We start from the raw sequence: 25,367 nt of genomic DNA on the forward strand, positions 1-25,367 counted from the left end.
TATAGTTTCAATTTTGAATGTGTCACAAGCTTTCCTCCAGCAGAGGGCAGCATTATCTCTGTTACAGTAAAAAGGAGGCAAGAGATGGAGATGACAGGAAAAATGCAGAGAACCAGTCACACAATGACTTAGGGTTAGAGTAGTGCTGGAGAGCTGAAAGAGTACACAAATGTTATAATACTGTATACTGCAATTACATACTGAACATATACTAAAATGTGTCTTATTATTATTATTATTATTAAGATATCAAGATCATAATTTTGTTTGTGCATTTGGTAGTGTAATGATCAGATTTTAGGTTTTCATATGTGTTGCTATATACAATCCTCCGTATGTGAGAAATTGACCACTGGAAACCTCCATGTGTATTAAATACACACTGAATCAATGCTGAAATACAGACATCATGTTAATGGTTGCGTATAACACACTGTATATTGACTGTTCTCAGCCCTGCAGCGTGTGAGCTTATCGATCCGTGAAATCAATCAGACACAGCAGCATTAGATCATCAAGCTGTTGAGTGTATGAGGACACTGTTACATCATCAGTGATTGAAATGCTAAAGCAAATCCTCAGCACACTTCAACTGCAAGCAGTTTTTCAGTTATCAAACTGACCTCAAAATGTACTGTACAATTATGAAATTGTCTTCATGAAGGAGCAGCTCCACTGGTGCAACTGCAGGTTTAGCCTGCCTTGCTCAAGGGCATTTACACTGAGGGTGCAATGAGGAAGGGGAGAGTTTAGTTACTGACTGCTACATAGCTGACCCTTAATGCCACTATTGTCCTCAGTCATCCCTGTAATTCTGCTGTTAAATTAGAAAAACCTATCCTAACACAAATGTATCATGCCCACTGTCTCAGGGCAATGATGGAAAACGTGTTTATTATAAACCTCATTCTGAATTTAGCTTTCAAGTAGAAGATTCCTATATTCAGGTGACCTTTAAGCCATAAACACAGGAGAGAAAACTAACTAAACTAGATCAGATGATGAAAATGGATCACTAGATTATTATTTTTTTGCTTTTCAGGGCTTCTGTAGTTATCTCAGCCGGACTTCACTTGAGGTCAACTGCTATAAAGCCGTACAGTTTACAACTGCTGCTCTTGATTGAAGCAAACAAATAAATCAAGTGACGCAGACATTTTATCATCTCCAGAGCTCTGGGGTCACTGTGTCAAAGGTTAAGATACCACAGAATTAGTTTTTGGTTGACAGTGCAGTCAGTTAGATAGATCAGGACCACTCATGTAAAAAAGACCTCTAATAGACGAGTACAGACATAAGTTTTAGGTTTGGTCCCAAAAAATAAGGATTTTTAGCTGTGGCTGTCGGTTGGTAACTGTCGTGTACTAACAACATTAAACTGTTCAGGTTCTGTAAACTGGTTCCTATAAACCCTCCACATACCCCTCAAGGACCCTTGTTGCTTGGATGCTGATTAAAATGTGAATGCAAAAGGTTTTTTTCTGTCCATACAATAATTACCAAAAAAACCCCAGAAAATGCCAGTATGATAAAATTGACACATCGACCTTTAGAAATACTTCCAGAGCTTCAAGGAATTTTAGTAATTGAGATCACAATTCAGTGGAAATTATTGATTCATACAGACAGAAAGCAGAAAAATTAGGAAGACAACTTGACACTGACCATTGTTTCTTAGAGTGATAACAGTATAACAGTCATGGAGGCTGAATCGATCTCTTTCTGTCAGCTAGAGAATCACATGGCACAACTACAAACCAATGTCAGGCAACTCCTTAAAAAAAAACATATTTTGAGCTAAATGCTAATGCTAACATGCTCACAGTGACTATGCTGCTGTCAGAGATCATGTTCATAATTGGGACGACATCCTATTCATCAGCATTATCAAGCAAAAGTATGAGTACGTGTAACCGTAAACACAAATAAATGCCGATGTCTTGTTGTTATCTTCGGAAGCCATGTTGGCTGTGTGACTCATGATCAGGACCTGAAACAGCAACACTGATTGATCAGCTCTGATCTAAAGAGTCAGGAATGTTCCTCCTGCAGACAGAGCAGAATGTGGGTTTATCAGAAGCCTGTTTACTCTGTCTGCAACATGTTGTTGTTGTTGATGTTGATGGCGACGGCTGCTGCTTATATCATCATTGTTGTCGTTCTCAGCCACGTTGTCCAAATGACTCAGCTGACAGGTTCTGACAGGTTTCTTCTGAGAAGGCAATTTATATCTTAATTTTCTGCATTAAAACTATATCTCTTTGAATATATCCACATCCATTCAAGCATGGGCAAACAGATCAGGGGTTGCATTTACAGACAATTCTCTTTTCTCATTTGAAAATAATTGTTTGTGACTGCGGGATATGGATTATACTGATCACATAATATTTGAGTCTTTCAAAACGAGATACTGTCTGCACTAGCGTCTCTGCACTGTATCAACTGATGGAAATCTCTGCTGCTTTTGCCCTTGTCCTGATTCTCCTCCGTCCATCAGAGCAGAAAAGTTCTTTGTGTTTCCTTTTCCTCTCCAGCTGCAGCCTCCTACAGTCTGCATGGCAACCAGGCTGAAGCTCAGGCACATTCAGAACCAACGACCAACCTTAAGACTGTTGTTTGCTGCAGAGCTGCCAAACTCTCTTTGTATTACAGCTTTTTCCAAAGTTGCCCAATGGAAGACTTTTATGGACAAATCCACTCTTATCAGTGGGGATCACAAACTGTAGCCTGCAGAGACTGACGGTGATGCAAAAGGTTGAACACAGATATTATTGATATTATTCAGCCTCCTCAGGAACAGACAGTTCTGGTTCAGACATCAGAATTAGAACTCCTCAAACATATGGCTCGCTGCCTGGCCAAACAGTTGAATAAGAAGAAGTGATTTTGCAAGTTAGTGTGTGGAGTCAAACCAGCTACCTGGAAGACTGCATGTCCCTCAGGGCTAAAGGAGAAATCAGATCTCCACCTCAAACCCCTCAGATTCACACAGACCTCATTTTTATTCTTTATTATGTTCCATTTTGTGCAGGTTTTACAAGATACATTATACATTATTTTATCATAGGTCCCTTTTTTTGCTCCTGAAGGGTTTCCTCCAACTGTACTTTAAATTTCATTTTAAAGATGAAAATCATTTTTGAATGTTATTTTTCTGCAATGCAATGAATTTTAGAAGCCCTCAATTTCCTAAAGCTTTTTGTAATTTCGTAAAATGTTTGTTTTCTACTGCGCAGTAAAGATTTTTGTGTGGTGCAAGAAATATCACTGTTATAAAGCTCAACGTTTAATCACATATTATAAAAGATTCTTTCTATAACATAAAAAAGATTTCACATGCAGCATTTTCATTGTCAACCATGGAAGCAAAAGTGGCTCAGTCTTATTTCATGTCTTTTAGAAGGATTTCCTTGACTGACGTACTCAGGACCGGAGCTTTGAGACATTGTTTTTAATTTCATTTTGAGAAGTAATCATTGTTAATATTACCTTTCTGTTACAGAGAGGAAAAATTCCATTTGAAAGTGTCTCCTCCTCCCTCCTGCTGAGGGTCAGTTTGTTTGTTTAAGGGTTTAATATTTAGCTCACACACACACTCTTTTTTTCTAACCGGATGACTACCCTTGCTTTCAGATCTGTAAACACACACTAACTCACCAGCTGATTGAGAAAACTTTGGTAGCTCTGGTTAGGCTTCTGCAGAGGCTCTTTTACTGACCTGTTACAGACTGATGCTCTGTCTGTCTGAGTGTCCGTCCATGTGTCCTTCCTCTCTGTGTATGTGAGCACTTAAAGGTCTTCCTCCTGTGGATTCATCCTCAGCAGCTTTCTACTCTGAGCGATTGGATAAACGACTGAGGAGAGATGGGACCTCGTACAGCCGGTAAGAACTGCTTCAGTGTATTTCCTGAACACTGGAAATATTCCATTGCAGGCTCTCCAGATTATCACCACAAACAAATACTGGAGTAAAGAGGTCAGGGGTCAGAGCCAAATATTCACATAGCATGTGATTTAAAAATCTCCGGCTGCTCGATGCTAAAAGTCCATTTTTGCTATTTGCGTTTGCATTTTGCTTTTTAACTTTTAAACTCTTTTATAAACCTGTCTTTGAGCTGTCACTAGTTACATACTGTAGTTTTTAGCTGAGACTCTTTGGTGGTAAATTATAGCTCCGGTTTTCCATTTCTTGTAATTGGTTATGATAACATGTCCTTCTTTTCAGCCACAGATCTGAAATATCCTGCCATCAGAAATAAAAATATAATTATTACTTATTTTCAAGCTTTCAATACTGAGGCAAAACTCTGGCTTGTTATTACATAACTTAGAATACCACTGTAATTATAAATACATTTTAATAGTTCATTTAGAGCATATCTGTGCACACTGAGACACATGGGTTTATAGAGCATATATACATCCTCTTCCTTTTGTTGTTTTTAATGATCATTGTAGTCGTTGTTGTCATAGTTACTGTTTGTAGTGGATGTTTGTGTATGTCTGTCTAATTGTTAGTCTTTAATACAGGTATTAGAGTGTTGTAGTTTGTGTTTTACTCTTTAAAAGCCAAACCAGGGACAAAGACTGCCAATTAGCTACAGCTACAGTTCCTATATACACAACTTGTATTGTCCTATAATAGACAGGAAACATCGGGGGAACAAAGGGGACGACATGCAACAAACATCCTCATCCAGAATCTAACTGGGAGAAATCTTGGACGACGCCATTTTTAATGACCTAATCTCTGATAAAGAGGCATGTGCTCAGTTAATTTTTATTTTAGGTAATGAAGTAAAAATCAAACACTGGTCCTCTTTAAAATCACTTTAAAGAAGCCCAAAAAAATCAGCTTTTAAAGGATTCATTTCTAATATTGTTTTAACTGACTTTAGTATTATCTCCTTGTGATGATGATGATGATGATGATGATGATGATGATGATGAAGCACCCAGGCAGTAGGAACGTGTGAATGTGGATGAATGTCATCAGTTATATGCTGTTGTAGCAACAATCAGACTTTCTTTAGTGAAACATTATATAAAACATACAGTCTATATTTTTTACATTTCAGAGCGTTTACAGTGACCATGTTTATGCAGGTACCATGGCTAAAGAGGAACAAGTGAATGAATTATTATCCTGAACAGGAAGTGTTATTGTTGTGATGATACAAAGGCTGACATGTTTCAACAAACAGTAAACAAATGAACTATCATTTTATTGTAATTTTATTATCTCGGTGTATGAGGTCATCTTCTCTGAGTCATGGAGTCATCCTAGCATCAGATGGCCCAATTAAAAATCTGTGGGTGAGGAAAAAAGATTCATAACATGCTTTTTACAAAATGATTCTCCAATAAGCATTAATTAAAAAAAGTAAATCTTATGCCACGTAAGCAAATGAGACACAGACTAAGCTGTTAATCAAAAATGTGGCAGCTTTATAATGATTTTCTGCCCAAAATCAACAAAGTATCAAACACCCTGCAGACTTGGTGACAAGGTGAATGGGCCCAAAGCCTGAGGCTGTGATGGAGGTCCAGGTTTACATCCACTTCCTCTGCACTTAATTGGTAAAAGTGAGAGAGAGAGATAGGAAATGTGGGGGAAAGAAAGCAGGTAGATTTAAATAAGAGACACTGAGGTTATATAATGCTCTTGTGTTAGTCCGTTAATCCGCGTAACCAGAATGTAACGTAGTATTTTATTTCTTTTATTAAACTGGACAGCCAGCCATTTGGCAGATCTGTTCAGCGTGAACAAAAAACAACGTTTGTGCTACACTTGCTGATGTGTTGGAGTAACATATCGAATTGGAGGTATTGCTTCCGTCTTGCATCTTACTGCAGATATCAGCTCAAACTCAAAAAGGGCACAAGTGAATAAGGTTAGGGTTAGACAAGTAGTGGTTTGGGGTAAGTCTCCAGAAAATGAATGTACAAACCAAAAAAAACAAAGTTGTCAAAGCAAACAACCAAAAAGACAAAAACACAATACATAATCTAATAAGAATAAGAAAAAGAATGATGTAATAAACAAATATAACAAATTTCATACAGCCTCACAATCTCAGAACAAAAGAATATATACAAAGAAAGCAACAAAACACATGAAAGCACAAAAACAGAGTAAAGCGTTTCTTTCTGAACGATGGTCAAACAGAGAACTTCTTCACTTGGGCCATGTATCTCCCCATCTCAAAGCCCCCTCAGCCAACACTGTGACCTCTGTGTGTCTTTCTTATCTGTGCTTTTTAAGGAAGCATCGGCTGTTTGAACAGAAACAGAATTGTTGGGAGCTGAATTGAGGAAGTTAAACACAAAACTGGGTCAGTTCTGATTCTGATTATCGTCACGGAGCTCTCCACCTGATCCCTTCCTCTCTCTCCATCAGTGGCTCCTTCTAAGGAGGTGAAGGCGGTTACAGGCAGAAGATGCGGAGGTCAGGGAGGAGCCCGGCTGAGGAGCAGCAGTGACGGCAGCAGATACAGCAGGAGAGGAGTCGGCCTAGCCAACAACTCCTCCTCCTCCTCCTCTTCCTCCTCCTCCTCTCCATTGCTCTCCAACCCCAAATCAGGTAAAAAATTAACAAAAACTGTACAAGCCTTTGAGTCTTCAATGGTTTTTAGGTTTAAGACAGTTGAGGTGACAATGTTTAAAGTGGCCAATGAGCAATAATAAAAGATATTTTATGTGTTGTTGTTGCTTTGTGATTTTCTATTGATGAAAAGAAGATGACTCAGTTAATATATTTACTTAGAAATTCTGACTTTTGTTTGATGTTTAGTCTTGAAGAGACCAGTGAGCACCGATGAGCTGCAGAGACCAGGAGGACCCTACATCAAGAAAACATTTACAGTATGTTTCATCTCTTATTTAGTATTCAGATCCTTTACTTAAGTAAAAGTACTAATACAGCACTGTGAAAATACTGCACTCAAATTGTACTAGTAAGTATCTAAGTGTCAAGAGTAAAAGTATTGATTCTGCAGTAAAATGGTCCCTGTCAGTTTTTACTATTATATGTGATGTTTGTGGAATAATAGTCCTGCATTAATGTGTATGATTAGCAAGGCATCATATTGTAAAAGATCAAATGTGTGCAGCATGGCCATCCTGTGGGAACCACATATCTCTAAAAAGTTAACTTTTCAAGAGCTCAGAACAGCAGGCTTGTTCTTGACGATGCATTTTCCAGCTTTTCCAGCTTATTTATTATAAGAAGTAGGAGAATTTTCTTAACCCATAAAGGAAAACTGAATACTTTAGTTAATCACAAACATTCAAAATCAGCACACCTGGAGATAAAATATACAATATTTTATAACTAATGTAGTGGAGGACTGAAAGTGCCTTCAATTTGTACTTGAGTAAATGTACTGAGTTACATTCCACTGCTCTGTAGCAAGTCTGATAACTTTTTCTTTTACAAAAGTGTTCACTATCACTCTCTTTTGTTTGTATTATGCCAACTATTGCACTAACTACTAACTATGTTCTTGCTGGAGTCAGTACAATAGGTTTCTTTGGGACTTTTCTCCTGACTTGTTTGCTGCAGATGAATGTCTGACTGAGCTCTCTGTGTGTTCCCAGATTGTAGGCGATGCAGTGGGTTGGGGGTTTGTGGTGAGAGGGAACAGACCGTGTCACATCCAGGCTGTGGAGCCCTGCGGCCCAGCTGATGCTGCTGGGATGAAGGTAGGCATCGTGGAAAATGTAGTGAAAATGGTTATTCCTTTAAAGTATATAGTAGATTTTATTACTTACTTTACAGCACTTACTAGCTGAGCTAAGCACAAATCCATTGACACTGTTCAAATTAGTCAAAGTATGAGGCATTAATGGGTTAAAAGAAGTTAAATTATTTATAGTGGGCCTGGCTTTTGTTGGGGTTCTCTCACATTAATGTCAATTGTTTGTGTCCTGTGACATCTAGTGGCCAGTAGGGAAACTGCAGATTTTTAATGATTTATTTATTCCGCAGATTGTTATAAATTGAGAGCATAACGTGCAGTGAAACTCAGTGGACCTCACACATTAACTATCTGCTGTAGAAGTGAATCCCTCCCAGTGCCACCTTAGAGGTGAAACAGTGAATTTGTCTTTGACTCCCGCATTACTTTTCTTCTCACTTCTCTTAGTGCTTCCCTCTCCTCTTTATCCACAGGTTTGTCAGTTTGTGGTTTCGGTCAACGGGCTCAACGTACTCAATCTGGACTACCGCACTGTCAGCCACCTGATCCTAACAGGACCCAGAACTGTGGTGATGGAGGTGATGGAGGAGACCGACCACTGAGCAATGAGAGAAACGCTGACTAATATGTGTGTCCTGTCGGAGGTTTTCTTCAAAGGACTGCAAGAACACAATAATTAAACAGGAAATGACCTTGTTAGGAATTACATGGGAAACATTCTGTTTTAGATTATTGTCAAGCTGATGGAGAGCATTTGTTTTCAGACTGGCTGGCTGAAGAAATAACTTTAAGATCAGAACTTGTGTCGAATGGCAGCCACATCTTCTGAATAAGAAGCTTGTTAAGTTTTAAATAACGTAAAGGCGCCCACAAAGAAGCCAGCAGTCTTTGTAGTCGCTCATGACTCTCAGAAAAAGAATTCTTGGAGGAGAATCTGTCAACACAGTGTCGTCAAACAATGATATTATAAGAGTTAATTCGTTGCAAGTAGCTTGAAGCTGTTTTCTCAACACAGCGTGGCCCTTTGGGTCTCAAACTCACAGTGCTAGTTTGGGAGTGGTGCACTGCTTGAAACAAGCAGCCAGCTTATTGTTGGAGCCAAGCTAAACACTGAACCAAATATCCAAACATGATGGCTAATCTGTTTGAAGCTGCTAAGTCACTGCATGAAAAAGCTTTCCAATTTCATGCCCCTTGACTCATCAGAATTATTACATCTCTGTGGTTGAATCAGAGTCACAAAGGGAAATGAAAACAAAATATTGTGTGAAAGGACTCTTGGTGGGTTATAAAATATATTGTATCTTAAGTCAAAGGTATTTTTTTCATGTGTCAGGAAATATTCCTTAGTTTCACAGACATTTTTTAAAGGACCAGTGTGTAGGATCTAGTGGTATCTGGTTGCATATTGTAACCAGCTGAATACCACTCGGCTCCCTCGTGTGTAGAAGAACGAAGGGCCCTATCTAGAGTCAGTGTTTGGTTTGTCCGTACTGCTCTCCCCACCGACCAGTCGTCTGGGGATTCCTGAATGCAAAGTAGCTTCTTGAACAGCAGCGAGAACAAACATAGCTTACCTGAAACAATGCTCTCCCCCCATTCTCCTCCGCAGTGAAACAAACTGGAGATGAAGTGAATCATTTTTCCACATGTCATCGCCCTAAAGACTTTGGATTAGTTCTGCTATAAAGGGGTTTTTTTTTTTTTTATGTTTCCAACCAGTTTCAGCAACATAACTAGAATAAAGTCCTTCATCTCTATTGAGCGAAGCCTTTAGAGACTGCTTGTGAGTCTAACTGGTCACAAAAAGGTGATTATACACAAATAAAAACCTACTGATGAATATTATATTCCATTTCTGCCAGTAGATCATCACACTGGACCTTTAAGAAAACTAAATGTATTACGAAAAGGGGCATCGTGTGACTTACAGCTCTGACTATAGGCCAACATTTCCCCATGGCCTCCACTGTTCCTGGGGACTTGGTGTTTCTCTGTTGGCTACTAGGTGCTGCCACCTTGCTTGACTCACTTGAGCTCCACCCAGACAGCAAATCTGCCCAAATCTGTATTTTTTGGCTCAGACTGTGGATGGATCTGTTAAGAAGGTTTGAGTAGCAGTAGGAGGCACTGTGTCATTATAACAACCCAGTTCTTTAATTTATTCCAAACTAGCTTTGTTGTAAATTCTTTGCTTTTTAGTTTGAAAGAATTTAAAATAAAGATTTCCCTGGCACACACCAAATGTTTCTGACGGAAAAGAGAGAAGCTTTCATGACCTGGACGGCCTCCTTATTGTAAATGATCATAGACAGGAGCAAATGTACATATATTTATAAAAAAAAGTGCTTATTTTATGCATTGTGACCCTGGAAGTAATCGTGCTGTTGACATCGCTCCAACAGTTGGTGTTTCCTTCATTGGGGTGGTTTGGACTTTTAACCCCACGTGCCACCTCACTGCCTCCTCCACACACAAACACATTACCTGCATGTGTCACGGCAGCATTTACGCACTCCTGCATACACACACACACACACACACACACACACACACACACACACACACACACCTGGAAACACTGCACGCTGTGTTTGCTTTTCCATCCACTCCTTGCGACGTCTGATTCCCAGAAAGGAAGTGAGGAGTGTGAAGATCGTGTGAGGTAGATCAACAACTTTGAGAGGACGCAGACTTTAACTGAAGTGCTTTGTTTTGAAGTCTCTCCTCAGTTTCTCTTATTGTTTTATCTTTTTATACCTTCTGTGCCGTATCAGTTTTTACTTTGTGTTTGTGGGATTCTTCTCCGTTCATGTGTACAGTCGACTCTAGAGTTGTTAACGGTGAAATGTCTCTCCGCAGACAGCGTTTTGCTCTCTGCAGGGTGATTCTGCAGTGTGTCTTGTGGCTCCTCTTGTGTCTGTAATGGTGGTTTTCATGGAGGCCATTAGTGGAATTATGTTGGATATTGTTTTAAAATACCAGATACTTTATTAAGAAACTAAATATCATTATTAAAAATAGGTCTCACTTGTACAATACAGAATTACAAGCAGAGAATAAGCCTCTAAAAGCTTATCAAATAATATAAACAATACCAATAAATAAACCTTTTTTATTATGATTTTAATTGCTTGTTTTACATCATCTTCTTCTGTATTTTATTTCTTCACGTTTGAATTTGATTGATGTTGATTATTACACTGCATTTCTCTAGTGAATTACAAATAAAATATAAACAAAGGCTTGATTGATTGATTGATTGATTGATTGATTGATTGACTGACAGAGAGTCTCTTTAAATCCAGGAAATCCTCCAATGATCAACAGTTCTTACTCAGTTTGTAAAAAAATTGTCAGAGTCGAGAGGTGTGTGAGGTTACAGTACATTGTCGGTGGATTGGAGGTCAGAGCTGCTTCACAATCAGGTTTTGCAACACCTGAATGTGATGAGAACAGTTGACCGGCAGGGCAGTTAGCAGTGTTACCAGGTGGTGGCAGCACATGAGTGTGTGTAATAACACAGCACTGCCCCTGCTGCTTGCAGTGTGCATCATGCTTATCTCTGCTGTGTTTAGTTTATTGTTTATCAGGTATCAGTGGGATCAGTGCAGTGCAGTGCAGTGCTGTCCTGGACAGACAGTCTAGACTGCTTTTTTATTTAAAGGCCTTATGTGTACAAAATATTGTTTGATATTTAATAGAATCTGTTAAATCATTCTGATGGATTAGGTTTTAGTTTGCAGAAAAATGAGGCAATCCTGGTGAAACTTGGTGCAGTCTACTGTATGTGTTGCTTTAAGCTCTTCATTTTTGCTGCTCCAGGGTCAGATCACACATGCAGGCTTTCAACCAGCATTAACTCATTTTTGGCCACTTGGGTGCACAGGAAACAGACTGTAAACAACATATTGACAAACTGTAGCCCTTTAAGTTGTTGAGAGCGATGAGAGAAAACCATAGAACAATCAGCATTGAGCTGAAACAGGCTGAAACGCTCCACAGAGCTGAGAGGAACTGCATCAGGTGATATCTGTGGGTTTATCACTGTGAGCAACATCATTCACGCACCTGTAGTCATTTGATCCATTGTTGGTATTAAATTATTGATTATAGCAGCTTGTCTGCCAAATGTTAACTAATAGAAAGCTGTTGCCACAGTTACACACTACACTCAGATGTAAGGAGGGAAATGACAGCAGAAAGAAGTTTTCATCTGTAGATGTTTGTTTTGTGAAATCAGGACATACAGATATCAGTTGATATAATTTGTTTCCTTGGCCAAACATAATGTTATGTTGTGAAATCTTTGGGTCAGAGTTGCAGCTGTTGAACTTGGCTTTCTCCTGCAATGTTCAGTCCCTGAAAGACAGAAAGAAAAAAAACCCTCAGTAATTGCTGACATTCTCTCTTGTCAACATGAGGAATCCTCCTATAATTGATGGTTATTAGCCAGTTCATAAAAGAGGTCAAAGTTCACATAGTGGAGAGGTCATTCGCGAGGATCAAGAAGATAAACTGGAGCTGAGGGGTGAGTAGGTGGACTGGAGGAAAGTACAGTGTGTGCTCATGAGCTCCTCAGCAGTACTAGCTGGGTGTTGGGTTCACGGCTCTCACTGTCAGCGCTCAGTCATGATCACGTCCTCTCCTCTTGTCTCAGTAAAGTAGGACAGGACGACATTCCTGAAGATTCCAGAGGATTTTATAGAATTCCAGGTGAGTGGATTTTGACACTGAGCTTGTAGAGACACATTCAACAAAAACAGAAAAGTAGACCAACTGTGGAAAGGCTCAACATTACGCTTTGAGGATTGGCTTGCTATGTTGCAGATCTCCCAGCACTATTATGGGCCATAACAGAGGCTGACTTTAGCATTAGTTGTATAAAAGAATGTCTATATTTAGGTCTTTGTAGAAACCAAACAATAATAGAAAGCAACCAGAGAAGACTGTTGTTTTAGTAAATATCACAATGGACCAAATGGAAACCATTTCAAACCATCACAGGCTTCAGTGGAATCCATTAGATACCATCAGAAACCTTTACAGAAGCTATTATACACCACCACCAACCAGTAGAAACGTTAGAGAATGTGAAAGAAACAATATCCCACATCAATGGAAATCATTACAAACCATTACAAACTATTACAAACCATAAAATCTAACAACAGCAGCCATAATAAACCATCAGACACCTTTATAGACTGCAGTAGAAACCTATGCACATGCCACCATAAACCATTAAAAACATAAAGGAATGTAAGAGACACCACTAGAAACCAGTACACACAGCAATGGTAATCCATAGAAACCATTACAACCATAACATAAACAACAATAGAAGCCATAAGATCACACTACATGAGACACCATTATAGACTGCAGTAGAAACTTTTACAGGCTGTCATATAAGCATAAAATGCCACCAGTACAGGTACATCACAGATTTCGGGGATATTGGAAGGCACCATCACTCACATTGATGGAAACCATTGGAAAACCGATTAGAAACAGCTTGAATGCAGCTTGAAGTGGAAACCACTTCAGGCTTTTGCTGACCAGTAGAGACAAATACAGCTCATAATAAGATTTGGTCACTCACCACAAACCATTATTCGATGAGTCTAATAGGTTATGATAATTTATAATGTTTTTAATCTAATGGAAACTATGAGGATTCTTCTAGTGGTTTCGGGGCTTTGATCTATTATTGATGTAACTTATTAAATTCACGGTCATAATGAAGGGAAAATGCAAATGACTGGATGGGGGAAGGTCAAAGGAGGGTTTTTAAGCCATGACACAGCTGAGACATGGATCATCATGCAAATCAGGTGCAAAGATGATTCTTTAGCTAAATGTATTTGACTTGTGGCTCCTTTCTTCAGTGATCAGGGTGGATAGCGAGCTGGTCAGAAAGGACCAGTATGCTGCCAGCTTATGTTTCCCAGAAAACAAAATTAACATACAATTGCAAGACATACAATGCTGACATGACATTCTGTTAGCTAACACACCGCTCTACTGAGGTGGTGATGACTGGTGATGACGGAGATGAAATGGTGCATGGCAGTTGCAGCTGCCAAATTACGTTTCGAAAAAGGATTTTGGTCGCTATAACACCAACTTGCTGTGCTGTATTGTGTCGGATGGCTCGATAAATGGAATGTAAACAAGTGGCTTCTGCAGCGAGTGTGTTGAATTCCCCAGAAAACAGGAGGGAAAATCTGTTGTGAAAGAACAGGAGCCCACAAAGATGCCCTTGAACAAGACTGTTGAGCTGGGCAGCTTCCAGTTAGTGATCTGACTGGATGTGAAGTCGATATGTTTTTGAAAGAAAGGCAGTTAAGTCTTGGCTCACTGCTTCATTGGTCATGTACAGTATCTAATCCGATGTTTACTGTTAACAACTGCTAAAGAAGAAATGTTTCCTTTATACATTCAGTGTAAAACCATAAGATTATATGTTAAAACAAACAGCACAAAATTGCCAACATATTTTTTCAAAACCCCCATTTCTGACCCAAACTTAGTTTAGGAACAAAATTATAGTCAACATCTAAACACATTTCATCAGGGTGAAGAAATGTAGTTTACCAGCAAAATCACTTGAAGTCTTTCAGTATTTTTGAATGAATAAAGAACTTAAGAGTCTGAAGGTGTGTTCTCGACAGAGATGGGCTAACAGTTTAGATTTCTGTCCAGTCTTTGTGCTAAGAAACAGGCCAAACACATCATGATCCTATCTCTTTAATGGACACAGACATTAATATTGATAATCTCAACTGATTGCCAGACAGAAAAGTGTTTTAAAAGTGTTGGATTATTACTTTTAACACCTGTGCTATAAAATCTGGTTGCATCATGGAAAAAACAACAAGTCAAAGCACACCAAAACCCAACAAAATGTCTAGAATATCACAAAGAGTCACATTTGAGCTTAACAGAGGATCCAGAAATTCCCTTAAAGGTCACATAGAGAGACAGACTGTAGTATTGTATGTCTTCTTTACTTTAAATTCTAGATATAGAGTTCCCCCTGTGGAAGAGGACAAGAACAATTGGCACAGTTCTTAACACTGCCACAGTTTGTTGAGCCGAAGACTAAGAGCTGCAGAGACTACTAATCACTTTTCTTTTACTGCCTCCTACTGGTAAAACCAGGCAACACCTGTGTGAAAATATCTCTCTATAAAGTCTGTGTAGCAGAAGCATGGGCCCTGTTTTGACCCTGATATTGTCCAGAGGCAATCAAATATGTGACACTTAAAGTAAACGACTGCCAATGATTCAATTAAGTAATTAATTAACCTGTGATTATTAATAACCTGAAGAGGTTTTGGTTGTTTCAAACGGGTTCACGTCATGGCTAGCCTATATTCAACTCATGTTGTAGTGCTACAGTGTTGACAGAAGCATAAACCTGCAAAATGCAATAAAGATGGAAAAGAGAATAAGACATTAAAGGTCACATGGAAATCCAGCTCAACATAAGTTGGAAGGGCCTATCTGATACGAAGTGCCATGAATTTAACTGCATTCAGTGGAGCGGTGTCTCCGGTTGGCAGGATGCTCCATCCTACCTTCAGTACTTAGGAAGATAGATGCTACAGTACAACACTCTTTTATAGGTTTTATATGAGCTGCTACATTTCAACTTTTTTTTAATGCAATAAATGGAAGAAGGAGAGAAAATTAGGTCTGATCATGCAAGACCTCTTAAAAGCTAAAAAGACCAAACGACCCTCAGAAGAATCCTATAAAATATACTCTTAGGAGTCTGTATATTATCCTTATTAAATGTATTAAAGCTTGAGACATTCAGTTGAGAGATAGATGGATGCCATCTTATCATCTTCTTTTTCAGGTTTTTCATTCTGCTCCATGCAACCATCTCTTTCACACACACACACACACACACACACACACACACACACACACACACACACACACACACAGACACAGACACAGACACACCATCATTATTTTCCATTCAATCACAATCAAGGCATGTTGTGTGAGTGTACCTGAGGCTCTCTGCAGGTGAACAGGGTCATATTTCAGTTTCAGCAGGAATATAATTTGAGTTTGTTTGAATCTTCCAGTTGAGTCGGTTCATTTATGGCTATCTTGTCACATAATTAAGTCTCAGCTCTCTGGTTTATTAATATGGGAGAAGAGACTCTGTGTCTTTTGACAAAAGAAGGCTTTGATATTGCAGAACACAACGTTCACTGTCAGACAGAAAATGTTGGTACCAGAAATGAGTCAGTATTTCCAAAAGCACAATTAATTTTCCCCTTTTGAAAAGATACAAACCTGTGTTTTTCAAGCATAAAATTCCCAACTTTAACAGTATGACTTTCATGCCAGCAACAGCAAGGTGTTTATTTTTGTTACAATGTTTTTAGCGCCCGGGCTCAAATTCTGGTTTAATTTATTAATTTTCTTTTGTTGTATTTGGTTTTTTTTCACCAGCGATTCACCATGAAACATTTTGCAAACCTGATCTGAAAACTTTTATATAGCCTGCACAACAGCTGTGCTTTTAATCATCATCGTCATCATATTCATCATCATCGCTAGTGTCATCGTCATCATCATCTTTAGATCAGAGCTCAGTAAAAAAGAAACCTCAGAAAATGATCAAGTTATAGTTTTTCTGACTCTAATTGTGCATAGTTTCATATTTAAGTAATGTAAATAAATGAACCACAGTTAAGCTCTGTCAGTCTGAGTTTAAGGAGCATTTAAGGGCATTACCCTGTAAAAAGTCCTATTGAAGAAAACTCAGGACAACAAACCATGAAACTCAAAGTCTGAAGGGAACACAGAGAATTTTACTGTTAAATATTCATGATTATGATAATACCAGAGACTTCAGAGACCTCCAGTTCTACTGTTGGTTAAAGGCTACATGGTCAGCAAACAAACCCATAATAACTGAGGGGCAGAGAAACTGAACGGCTCACCTTCAGCAGACAGAAGCCCATTATTCATTCAAGGCTCTGTGCTATCTCAGAGATAAGGACACCTGCACATCCCAAGCTGCAGCTCTGTGTTACTATGTTGCTCCAGAAGATCTGAAGGATTTCAAGGCTCATTCTGTTATAAAGAAACTCATTATACTGAAAGGCAAATTATGGTGAAAGCATTGCAGCCTTTGTGTTTACAAGTGACCCAACTGTGACTACCATTAAAATGTTAACACACACATATATATATATAGAGAGAGAATGACATGCAGCAAAGGGCCACAGGTCAGACTCATATATCATGGCTGCTGTAGCAAGGACTCAGCCTTAGTATGTGGGGCACCAGCTCTACCAGGGGGGCTATAGGACCCCCCAACTACCATTAAAATGCGAACAGATAAAAATCATATGGGATCCAATAGGCTTCTGGTCTGATTTGGGAAACATTCACATTTGAAAACCAGCAAACTTATTTTGCGTCACTGTGATTTTAAAGTCTTTTTTCTCCTCCGTGGCCTTATGTAACCCACCTATATGAACTTGAGGGAAAGTCGTCATTCTAACAATTATATGTTTCCATTATTTTTCCACGATCCTTGCTTTTAGTTTTTACAACGAGCCACCTGCCCAGAACAGAGAGAGGCACATTAAAAGGGGCCCTGGGGAGCCATGCAGCTTATAACCGGGGGTTACACAAATACACATTTTGTCCCCACAGCCGCTCAAACACATTCTTCTGCTGCCTCGCCTCGCATTAAACTAGGTAGAAGGAATGAATAGCTGCAGGGTGGATGGTGAATGAAGCGGGAAACACCCGCTGCAAGTCTCAACTGAGAGGAGTCCCATCAGCAGGTAAAGCTGGCCAGACACAGCTGTGCACAGACAGGAAGTGAGGCAATGTTCTCTTCAAATTAAAAGAGAAAACGACAGCTCAAACTTATATACTATATATTTAACCCATTTCTGCAGATTTTTTGTCATAAATAATATTTGATAATGTTTATATGATGGTTTATATTGAAGACAACTTGCAGGTTGTGCAACAGCTTGAATTGTTGAATTTAATAATCACCAATAAAATGAGTAGCCTACATACACATAAACTTGGTTGTCTTTGCCCTCTTCAGATGTTTCCTTATAAGAGTCAGTATTCTTGTGACAGTGGAGCCAGACCATCTGAGAAGGAAATGAAGTTTAAAATGCAGCTTTTCATAATACTTTATTAATATTTAGTAGAATTATTCCCATACATGAGTATGTTCAAAACTTTACTGACCCTTTCAGGCTCTTTGCTGTGTGTCAGTGAGGAAGGATCTGATTGGCTGAGTGACACCGCAGTGGGAGGAGCTACAGCAGTTAATTGAACCGTTGATAAATTGAATTTAAGCTGCAGTGGATGAGGCTTTAAAAAAAACGGCCAATTTACGGCAGTTAAAATGGGAATTTTGTTCACTAAACAAGCCAAGGATTTATTTTGTCATTCAACCTTGAAGACATTTATTATATTCGAAGGTCAGAAGGATTTTTACACATTTTAAATTTGCTAAATGGAAAGTAACATAACGCTAAAAGTTAGCCAGCTTATTTCAGATAGGAACAGGACATTAGCTCGCGAACCAAAACTTTCCCACGGCTAGAAAATATATTTTTTCTCAACAAGAAAACACGAAATGAGGTAGGTTTGTAGTTAACTTAATTTATATGTTATATTAGCTGTTAAATGTCTCCTTTGGGAAGTAACCCAGTGTTAAAAGTTGACTGCCATGAGGCATAGGCTAATGCTTTATTAATGGACTGACATTGGCTGTGCTGACTGTGCAGGTGAAATGTTAACCTGTAATCTTAGAAGATTTCTTGATATGGAAAGAGTTGGTAAAAGTTACATTTTAGGGTTTTAGTACACTTATATAATGATAAAAATAATATGTTCACACAGTAAGTAAAACACTTTTTGACTGGCAACTGGGTGGAAATAGCAGAAGAAATTATTGTTTTTATTAATTTTCCTTATTAACCATTATCAGCACTGAGTTGGTGTACCGTCGCCATATTTACTACAAGGTCTGTGCTTTTATTTTGAAACGTGTGGCCGGTAGTCTGGTGTATGCGGGTGAACTTGCCTCTCCTGGTCGACAGGGAGCGGAGAGTTGGCGAACAGAGTGGATCAGAGTCGCTGTTGGGGACTAGTGAGCTTCTCACACAGCTGTCCGGAGGAGAGCTGCGGAGGGAGTCTGGAAACATATGATCTGAGAAGGTATAACTGCTCCTCCATTCACACATCTGCACACATCTGCACACCCCAGCTTTTAGATCCGCGGAGCTTTTCTCTCCACCTCACCTCACCCGGGTAGTAGTGCCGCTGATGGCGCACCGTGCAGACCTCACCTGTGCTCGTTTCAGTTAAGGAAAACTTTCGCTCCTTTTATTTTTTGCCAACTTAAAGTGATTTTGGGAAAGATGCGATATGATATTATATGTTTGTTTCCCCTCAGAAACAGGTGGCTGTGTGTTCTTGGAGTGCGCAATCGATGCTTACTACTGTATTTACTGTACCTGGATAGTGAAAACCCATTGATCCGGTAGATGCAAAGATATAATCCTTAAAAGATCTTAAGTGATGCATGCTAGAAGTATAAACTATCCAAGCTGCTACTCAAGCTGGTATAAGTTTATTATAGGAGTTGGACATTAATAAATAGCCATGTGTTTTAATGTCGCCATAAACTCACTGTAGGTACCAGAGGGGATATTTCATGGTTATGGTAATTCTTCTCAAGGTACTCTGAGGCAGGGCTGCTCGAACCAGACCTATCATCCTAACTCAGTTTTTATCTGAGCACAGGCTGGCATGGCGAAAATGGCCAGTTGTGGTAGTCAGTCATATCAATAAATTATTGAAAATCTCCTGTGGCTGCAGCAGTAGTTGGAAACAAAGAGGGGTATATTTCTACTTCCTAGAGTTTCAGAGACACATTAGCTGCAGGTGTCGTAATGAGCATGAAATTAGCTCTAGTTACTCAAAAATATATTTTTAAATGTTTATCCGATGTCAGAAAACTCGGTGGACCTTCAGCCTTCTGCAGGGAGCACTGTGCTCTGAGTTGATATCATTATATAATATATCATTTCAAACTATAAAACAAGAGTTCAGGGGAGATTTGCAGGAGGCCGGGATGGTCTGGGATGTGATGTAAGGGACATTTGTAGCCCATACGCTACATCACCAAGGGGTGGCTTTCCTACTAGAGATGAATCATAGCTCCATTCACAGATTTATGCAATCACATGCTTTTTTTCAAATATAATAAATCTTTTTCTGCAACTGCATAAACATGAGCAGGATTTATTGTAGTTGACTCAAAGCTAAGTGCCTTAATATTGCAACTTAATAACATGCTTATAAAGTGTCAAATGGAGAATTTAAGTCTCTCTCAGACTGTTAAAATCCTGTCATTTCCCTCCTCCTCCTTTTCCTCCCTGTTCCTCTTTCTCTCACACTCCCTTTTCGTCTTGCTCTTGTTTCCCTCTGTCTCATTACTCCCCTTCCTATTCATCTATTCTGTCCTCCAGCCTCCCTCTCACACTCCCTTTTCTTCGGGTCCTCCTCATCTCCTTCATGTTTCCTCTGTCCTCCCTCCTCTTCCCTTCACTCTCTCACTTTCCTTGTCTCATGTTCCTGTCTTTTCTTCCTCTCTCTCCTACAGGTGTTTTGTGTCCTCTTGTCTGCTGCTACCAGGATGCAGTTCTCAGTCAGACTGAGCTTCTGCCTGCTGGGCTTCGTTCTCGTCTCTCTGTTCCCTCAGCCAGCGCAGGGCCAAGGTAAGTACCTCCACTGGGCTGCTTTCCACTCAAGGGCCAACGTGATCAACAAGGCCAATAGAGGGTTTACCACATAATTACATGAGGCCAAACATGGCCAAGCTGGGCTTTTTAGAAAGGGGCCAACAAAGCTAATCAAGGTGTTCCCTAATGGTACCCCACAGGGCAAGCCATAGATTTCAAACCTGGTGCTAAACTGTTAGGACTTTCCACAGTGGCACCATGTAGAGCTAGAAAGAATTCCCACAGGGCCGACAGTTTCCTCTTTGAAGCTCAGGTTTTAGCGGTTGTTTCCATGATGGCTGCTATCTTCAACACAGTTTTCTTTAAAAACAGCAACCGGGGCTGTCGACTTTGAGTCCAAACAGGGCGACCTAGGGCTTCCCATTATCGTGCATAGCAGGGCTTCCTAGGGCTTCTCTCATGGTGCTTAGCAGGGCTTCTTAGAGCTTTCCATTATAGTGCTTAGCAGGGTTTCTTGGGGCTTCCTGTATTGTTGTCAAACAGGGACAGTCAGCTTTCCACATCAGGACCAAAAAAAGGCTACGAACAGCCTAGTTTCCCCTTTACTTAAAAAATGAGTTGGTTGTTTCCACAATGGTACCAAACAAGGCTTGAAGTCTTTCACGACTTATCTGCTGTCAGCACTGTGATGAACATTGTAAGCTCACTGCTGCAAACTTCAGTGTGGTCCCTGTTGTGGAAATGCAGGTATCATCCTTTGCACTCACCGTTTTATACAGCTGGTTAAATAATGAATTTCACTACGTTGTAATTTGATGTGCAGTTTTGCTCCAAAGAAATGGACTTTTATTAACTATTCATTTTTAATACATTTTTCCTTTCAATGTGCATTCACCCCCACACGTCTGTCTCAAAGGGAAAAGCCTTGATGTCCACATCATATTGAGAAAACATGTTTAAACGTTTACTGTGGCACATTTTGTCACCTCTGTAATTAATCTGCACGTGTTAAAGATTGTTAATTTATTTATTCGGGGGAGTGTTTAAAGGACATTCTAATGTCTGATTTCTGTGTTACTTGGGTTTCAGATTTAAAATCTCCACCAGTCCCCAATCTTATTTTTTCAATTTCTCTTTTGCTCCTATACGTCTGTTAACTTCACAGAATTTGTGTGTTTTACCCATTGACAGTATATATATTGGACAGAGCCAACGCGGAAGTGTCTTACACCTGCGTTCTTTGTAATGGCGGGCAGGAGGAGCTCCATTGGCTACAATAAAAAAAACAACATCATGCACTCTAATGGAGAAATGACCCGACTTCTAACTTGATTTATTAGCTCAGTAAACAGTTTTTGGTCTCAATCAGTTGTCTTCTTCCATACATTATGTAAATTAATTTAGTAACTGATGATCCAATTTAGAGTAAAACAGACCATAAAGCAGGGTATGCTTTAGGGCGGGGCTACCTTGTGATTGACAGCTCATTCTCAGTGAGTCCATCCAGCTCAACCAAACTCAGATTAAACTGTGAAACTAGGCAGTGCTGATCAGATATGAATCAGATTCTCTTACCAGGCCTTTCTGTTTAGCTGTATTACGAGACTGTGTGTGACCAGGCGAGCCGCCATTGTTTCCTGCTACAAACAAGTTGAAATTGCGCAGCCAATGAGAGCAGCTCAACCCGGACTATGTCACCTTCGCATGCTCCGTCAAACCTTTATGGCGACGACCATAACGCCAAACTTGAGGCTTCATGACAGTACTCCACAGACCAACGGTTTACACTTGGTTGTACCATAGTGCCTCGCTGTCTGAGGAGCTCTTCATGTAATTGTGTTTTCTCTGACATCGTCTCTCACCCTGTTTAACTCATTTAACTTATTCAGCAATTAACACATAACCTCCGTCATTACCTCATTAACACCATTATCATCATTAAAAAGCTTATACGCTCCTTTTAAACAAGTAGCCCTTCTCTCTAGGAATACAAATTATTAATTGATATTCATGATGTGTTTTAAATTATCTGTGCTGACTGAGTTTTTGCCTTATTATAAAGAATACCTGACCATGGCTCTAAGATAAATGATATCTGGTATAAGAATATGAAACAGCTAACACACTGAACACACTAAAAGATTGATGTTTTGGTTTGACAGTTTGATAGTTAGGAACTTTTGCTGCACCCAAACACATTTAGCATCTGCCAACTATCTAAGGTTATTGGCAGTGTTGAACTTGAAGCAGGACTAAACCTGCTCAGTGCTGTGGTGGAGAACCAAAGCCTGCTGACACTGGGCCATAACCGTACAGTCAGTAGATGGGCTGATACTGTGCCATACCATAATAGCAGTTTATGGGGGTGGAAAGGTCAGGATACAAGCTAATTAGTGTCCCTGGACGAATACCATACATTGAGGATTTCTGCCCAGTGATATCGGTGCTGCTGCTACTGTATACTGGCAATGTGCAGACTCACTCTTTACCATACACAACACGGTACCTGCCACCTACCTCAATGGCACCACTTGCTGTCTGAAAGCATTTAGATAATGTTTTAGTGAGACATTCTGTGGTGCTTTTGCTCCAGCTACTGACTTGTAACTGAGCCAGTGAGTCAGCTAGGAGGCTTATGTCTCTCTGTGTGTTCTTCTACAGAGCATGTGCAGTGGAAAGCAAGGGGAGAGGGGCAGGTGGTATAGACCTCTTGCATGGATAAAAAAATACAAATCCCAAATAATAATATTCGGGACAGCTATAAAATTGTGTGAAAACGTCCTGAATTTCACAAAAAATGTTTATGCTCTCTTGAAGTTGCTTTTACTAACACACTTAATGGAAAGATCTTTTCTGAATAGATTCTGACGTAGTGAACATTTAACTGACATGACTGATCAGCTGTTTCCGCTCTGAGAGTAGAGCTGAGAAGTAGAAGTCTTGTCTCTAATCACTTGCCCAATTGAAGAAAAATCCTTGTGACATCGCTCCATCTATTGTTCTTCTTCTCTTTGAGGTTTATTAGCGCTTGGCAACAACTGGTTTTGTTTCTGGTTCGCGACCTCTACTTCTTCTACTGTGTTTATTACAGGCATGCCTGACCGCCAACTTCTGATGAAACTTAGTTTATTTGCTCAAAACCAGTTCACACAATTTTTCTTTTTTGCGTCATTTCAAAAGTTGTATTAAAATTTGCTTGACAACTAGATGAAAACACGGCTACTGTGGAAGATGACCAATAGTTCAACGAGGTGTCGGTAAATGGCTTGTCCTGTCCAACCAACACTCCAAACTTAGAGATTTTAGAGAGAGTTTATTATCACTTCACACAAAGAAAAGCTGCAAATACTTAAAAATATTTGGTATTTTTACTTAAAACTGACTGACTGATTGACTTAAGCAATTATTGATTATAAATATAATAGCTGCAATGTTTTTTCTGTAGATTGACTGAGTAGTTAATTGGCCGACGGTTTTGGTTCTCAAAGAGAATGTGTTTGCCTCCAAGAAATGTTTACCAATCAGTCTGCAACCATAAGTAAATAACCAGTAAAGGTACAGCCTGACACTGACAGAATAAGTCTGTCACAATAAGGACACTGGCTAGGTTTTGGCCAGAGTACGAGTAAACTGAAAGCAACCACAGCATTCCTCAGTGAAGAGGCCATAGTGTGCTAGCCTCGGCTACACCGGTGACCCAGGAAGAGCTGAGGATTTACGATCAGTTTGGAGAGCTTCCACTGAGAAACTCCTCAGCTCTGTGGCTCTCTGTTAGTTTCAGAGGAGTCAGATTAATAGATTCCATGCTGATCCATGAGCATATTTCTTTGCCAACAATCCAAAGATGTGAAACATATGCCATATAGAAAAGTGAGTAAGTAATTACTTTGTCATATCCTAAATTACTCTCTAACCCAACACCTGTCACAAAATCCCTGTTGAAAAGGATGATTTCAGTGGCTTAGCTCAGACTTTGTCGAGGCTTCTCAGGTTTTTCTTGCCTGCAGAAATAATGGAAGAAGTATTTGCCGGTTTCTGTACCTGGAGGGGAAACAGGAAGGGGGATGTGGTCAAATGTCAGGGTTGTTCAGTGGTACTTTTTCTAGGTGACATGCTCTAAGTTTCATTCAGAGAACTACTGACATGCCAGTAAACATTGTCAGAAGCTGTGAGGACAGAGCTGGACATTGTCAGCATATGAAAAAAAACTGGTTCTCCAAATTACGCAACATTTGACTTGAAGAGGATAAACAAGTTAAGTTTTTTTTCCCACTAGGGTTTGACTTCTTTTACCATCCTTCATCACCAGAAACTAAAATGTCCCTTCACCTGATATTGGCCGGTAGGGTTTTCTGCCTTTCCTGATAATTTAAAACACATCTAAAACTTTGTGCGTCTGACTAGCTGCACAACTCCTGGTGGGTGTGACGGACACCTCAGCAACCCTCAGCAGCAGTCGGCTCTGCTGTTTGCACAAGATTCTCCATGAAAAATAGATGAGAATTAAGTTCCCATATCTACAGGATAGGCCTTTTGTCTTCACCAGGCTGTTTGCTCAGCATCCAATACTTGTCTCTGTGTGAGAATACAATTTCACAGAGAAGATCCATGGCTTTCTGTGAGTGTGTGTGTATGTGTGTGTGTGTGTGTGTGTGTGTGTGTGTGGTACTGCAAAGGAACCGGCAGGTTTTCTTAAAAGGCATGAAAAAACTACAAACACTAAAGCTACAAGTAATAAGATTCTCTTCAATTTTTATGTGCATACACCAGAATACACTTGCCTCCAGTCCAGGACAAACATACATAATTCATGCGTACACATGCACGTGTGGATGCACTCACATGATACACACAGCACACCCAAACAAACAATCAACACATTTCAACTACACTACAAACAGAG

The 25,367-nt window shown here is 39.7% G+C and overlaps 2 protein-coding genes across 6 annotated transcripts in view; both read left to right on the forward strand.

The window, feature by feature from the left end:
- Nucleotides 1–1,920: 1,920 nt before the first annotated feature.
- Nucleotides 1,921–10,951, forward strand: LOC127357404 (DEP domain-containing mTOR-interacting protein-like). The gene is made up of 5 exons (XM_051389600.1): nucleotides 1,921–3,886; nucleotides 6,404–6,586; nucleotides 6,797–6,867; nucleotides 7,603–7,707; nucleotides 8,177–10,951. Exons 1-5 carry the CDS (start codon nucleotides 3,868–3,870, stop codon nucleotides 8,303–8,305), a joined length of 507 nt encoding a protein of 168 aa, XP_051245560.1. The 5' UTR covers nucleotides 1,921–3,867; the 3' UTR covers nucleotides 8,306–10,951.
- Nucleotides 10,952–18,802: 7,851 nt separating this feature from the next.
- The window catches only part of LOC127357398 (collagen alpha-1(XIV) chain), a 179,159-nt gene continuing 172,594 nt past the window's right edge, over nucleotides 18,803–25,367 (forward strand). For all 5 annotated transcript variants that reach the window (XM_051389573.1, XM_051389574.1, XM_051389578.1 and 2 more), the window contains exons 1-2: nucleotides 18,803–18,935; nucleotides 20,386–20,500. In XM_051389573.1, the coding sequence (XP_051245533.1) occupies nucleotides 20,419–20,500 (82 nt within the window). In that variant the 5' untranslated portion in view covers nucleotides 18,803–18,935; nucleotides 20,386–20,418. The remainder of the gene's footprint in view (nucleotides 18,936–20,385; nucleotides 20,501–25,367) is intronic.

This window comes from Dicentrarchus labrax, unplaced genomic scaffold (genome assembly GCF_905237075.1).
Source record: "Dicentrarchus labrax unplaced genomic scaffold, dlabrax2021, whole genome shotgun sequence".
Classification (NCBI taxonomy): domain Eukaryota; kingdom Metazoa; phylum Chordata; class Actinopteri; family Moronidae; genus Dicentrarchus; species Dicentrarchus labrax.

What these genes read in the sequence shown, in the direction of transcription:
- LOC127357404 (XM_051389600.1), top strand. An exon ending in ACATCAAGAAAACATTTACA is followed by an intron (nt 6,868 to 7,602) that starts GTATGTTTCATC and finishes GTGTGTTCCCAG; the next exon opens with ATTGTAGGCGATGCAGTGGG. An exon ending in CTGATGCTGCTGGGATGAAG is followed by an intron (nt 7,708 to 8,176) that starts GTAGGCATCGTG and finishes CTTTATCCACAG; the next exon opens with GTTTGTCAGTTTGTGGTTTC.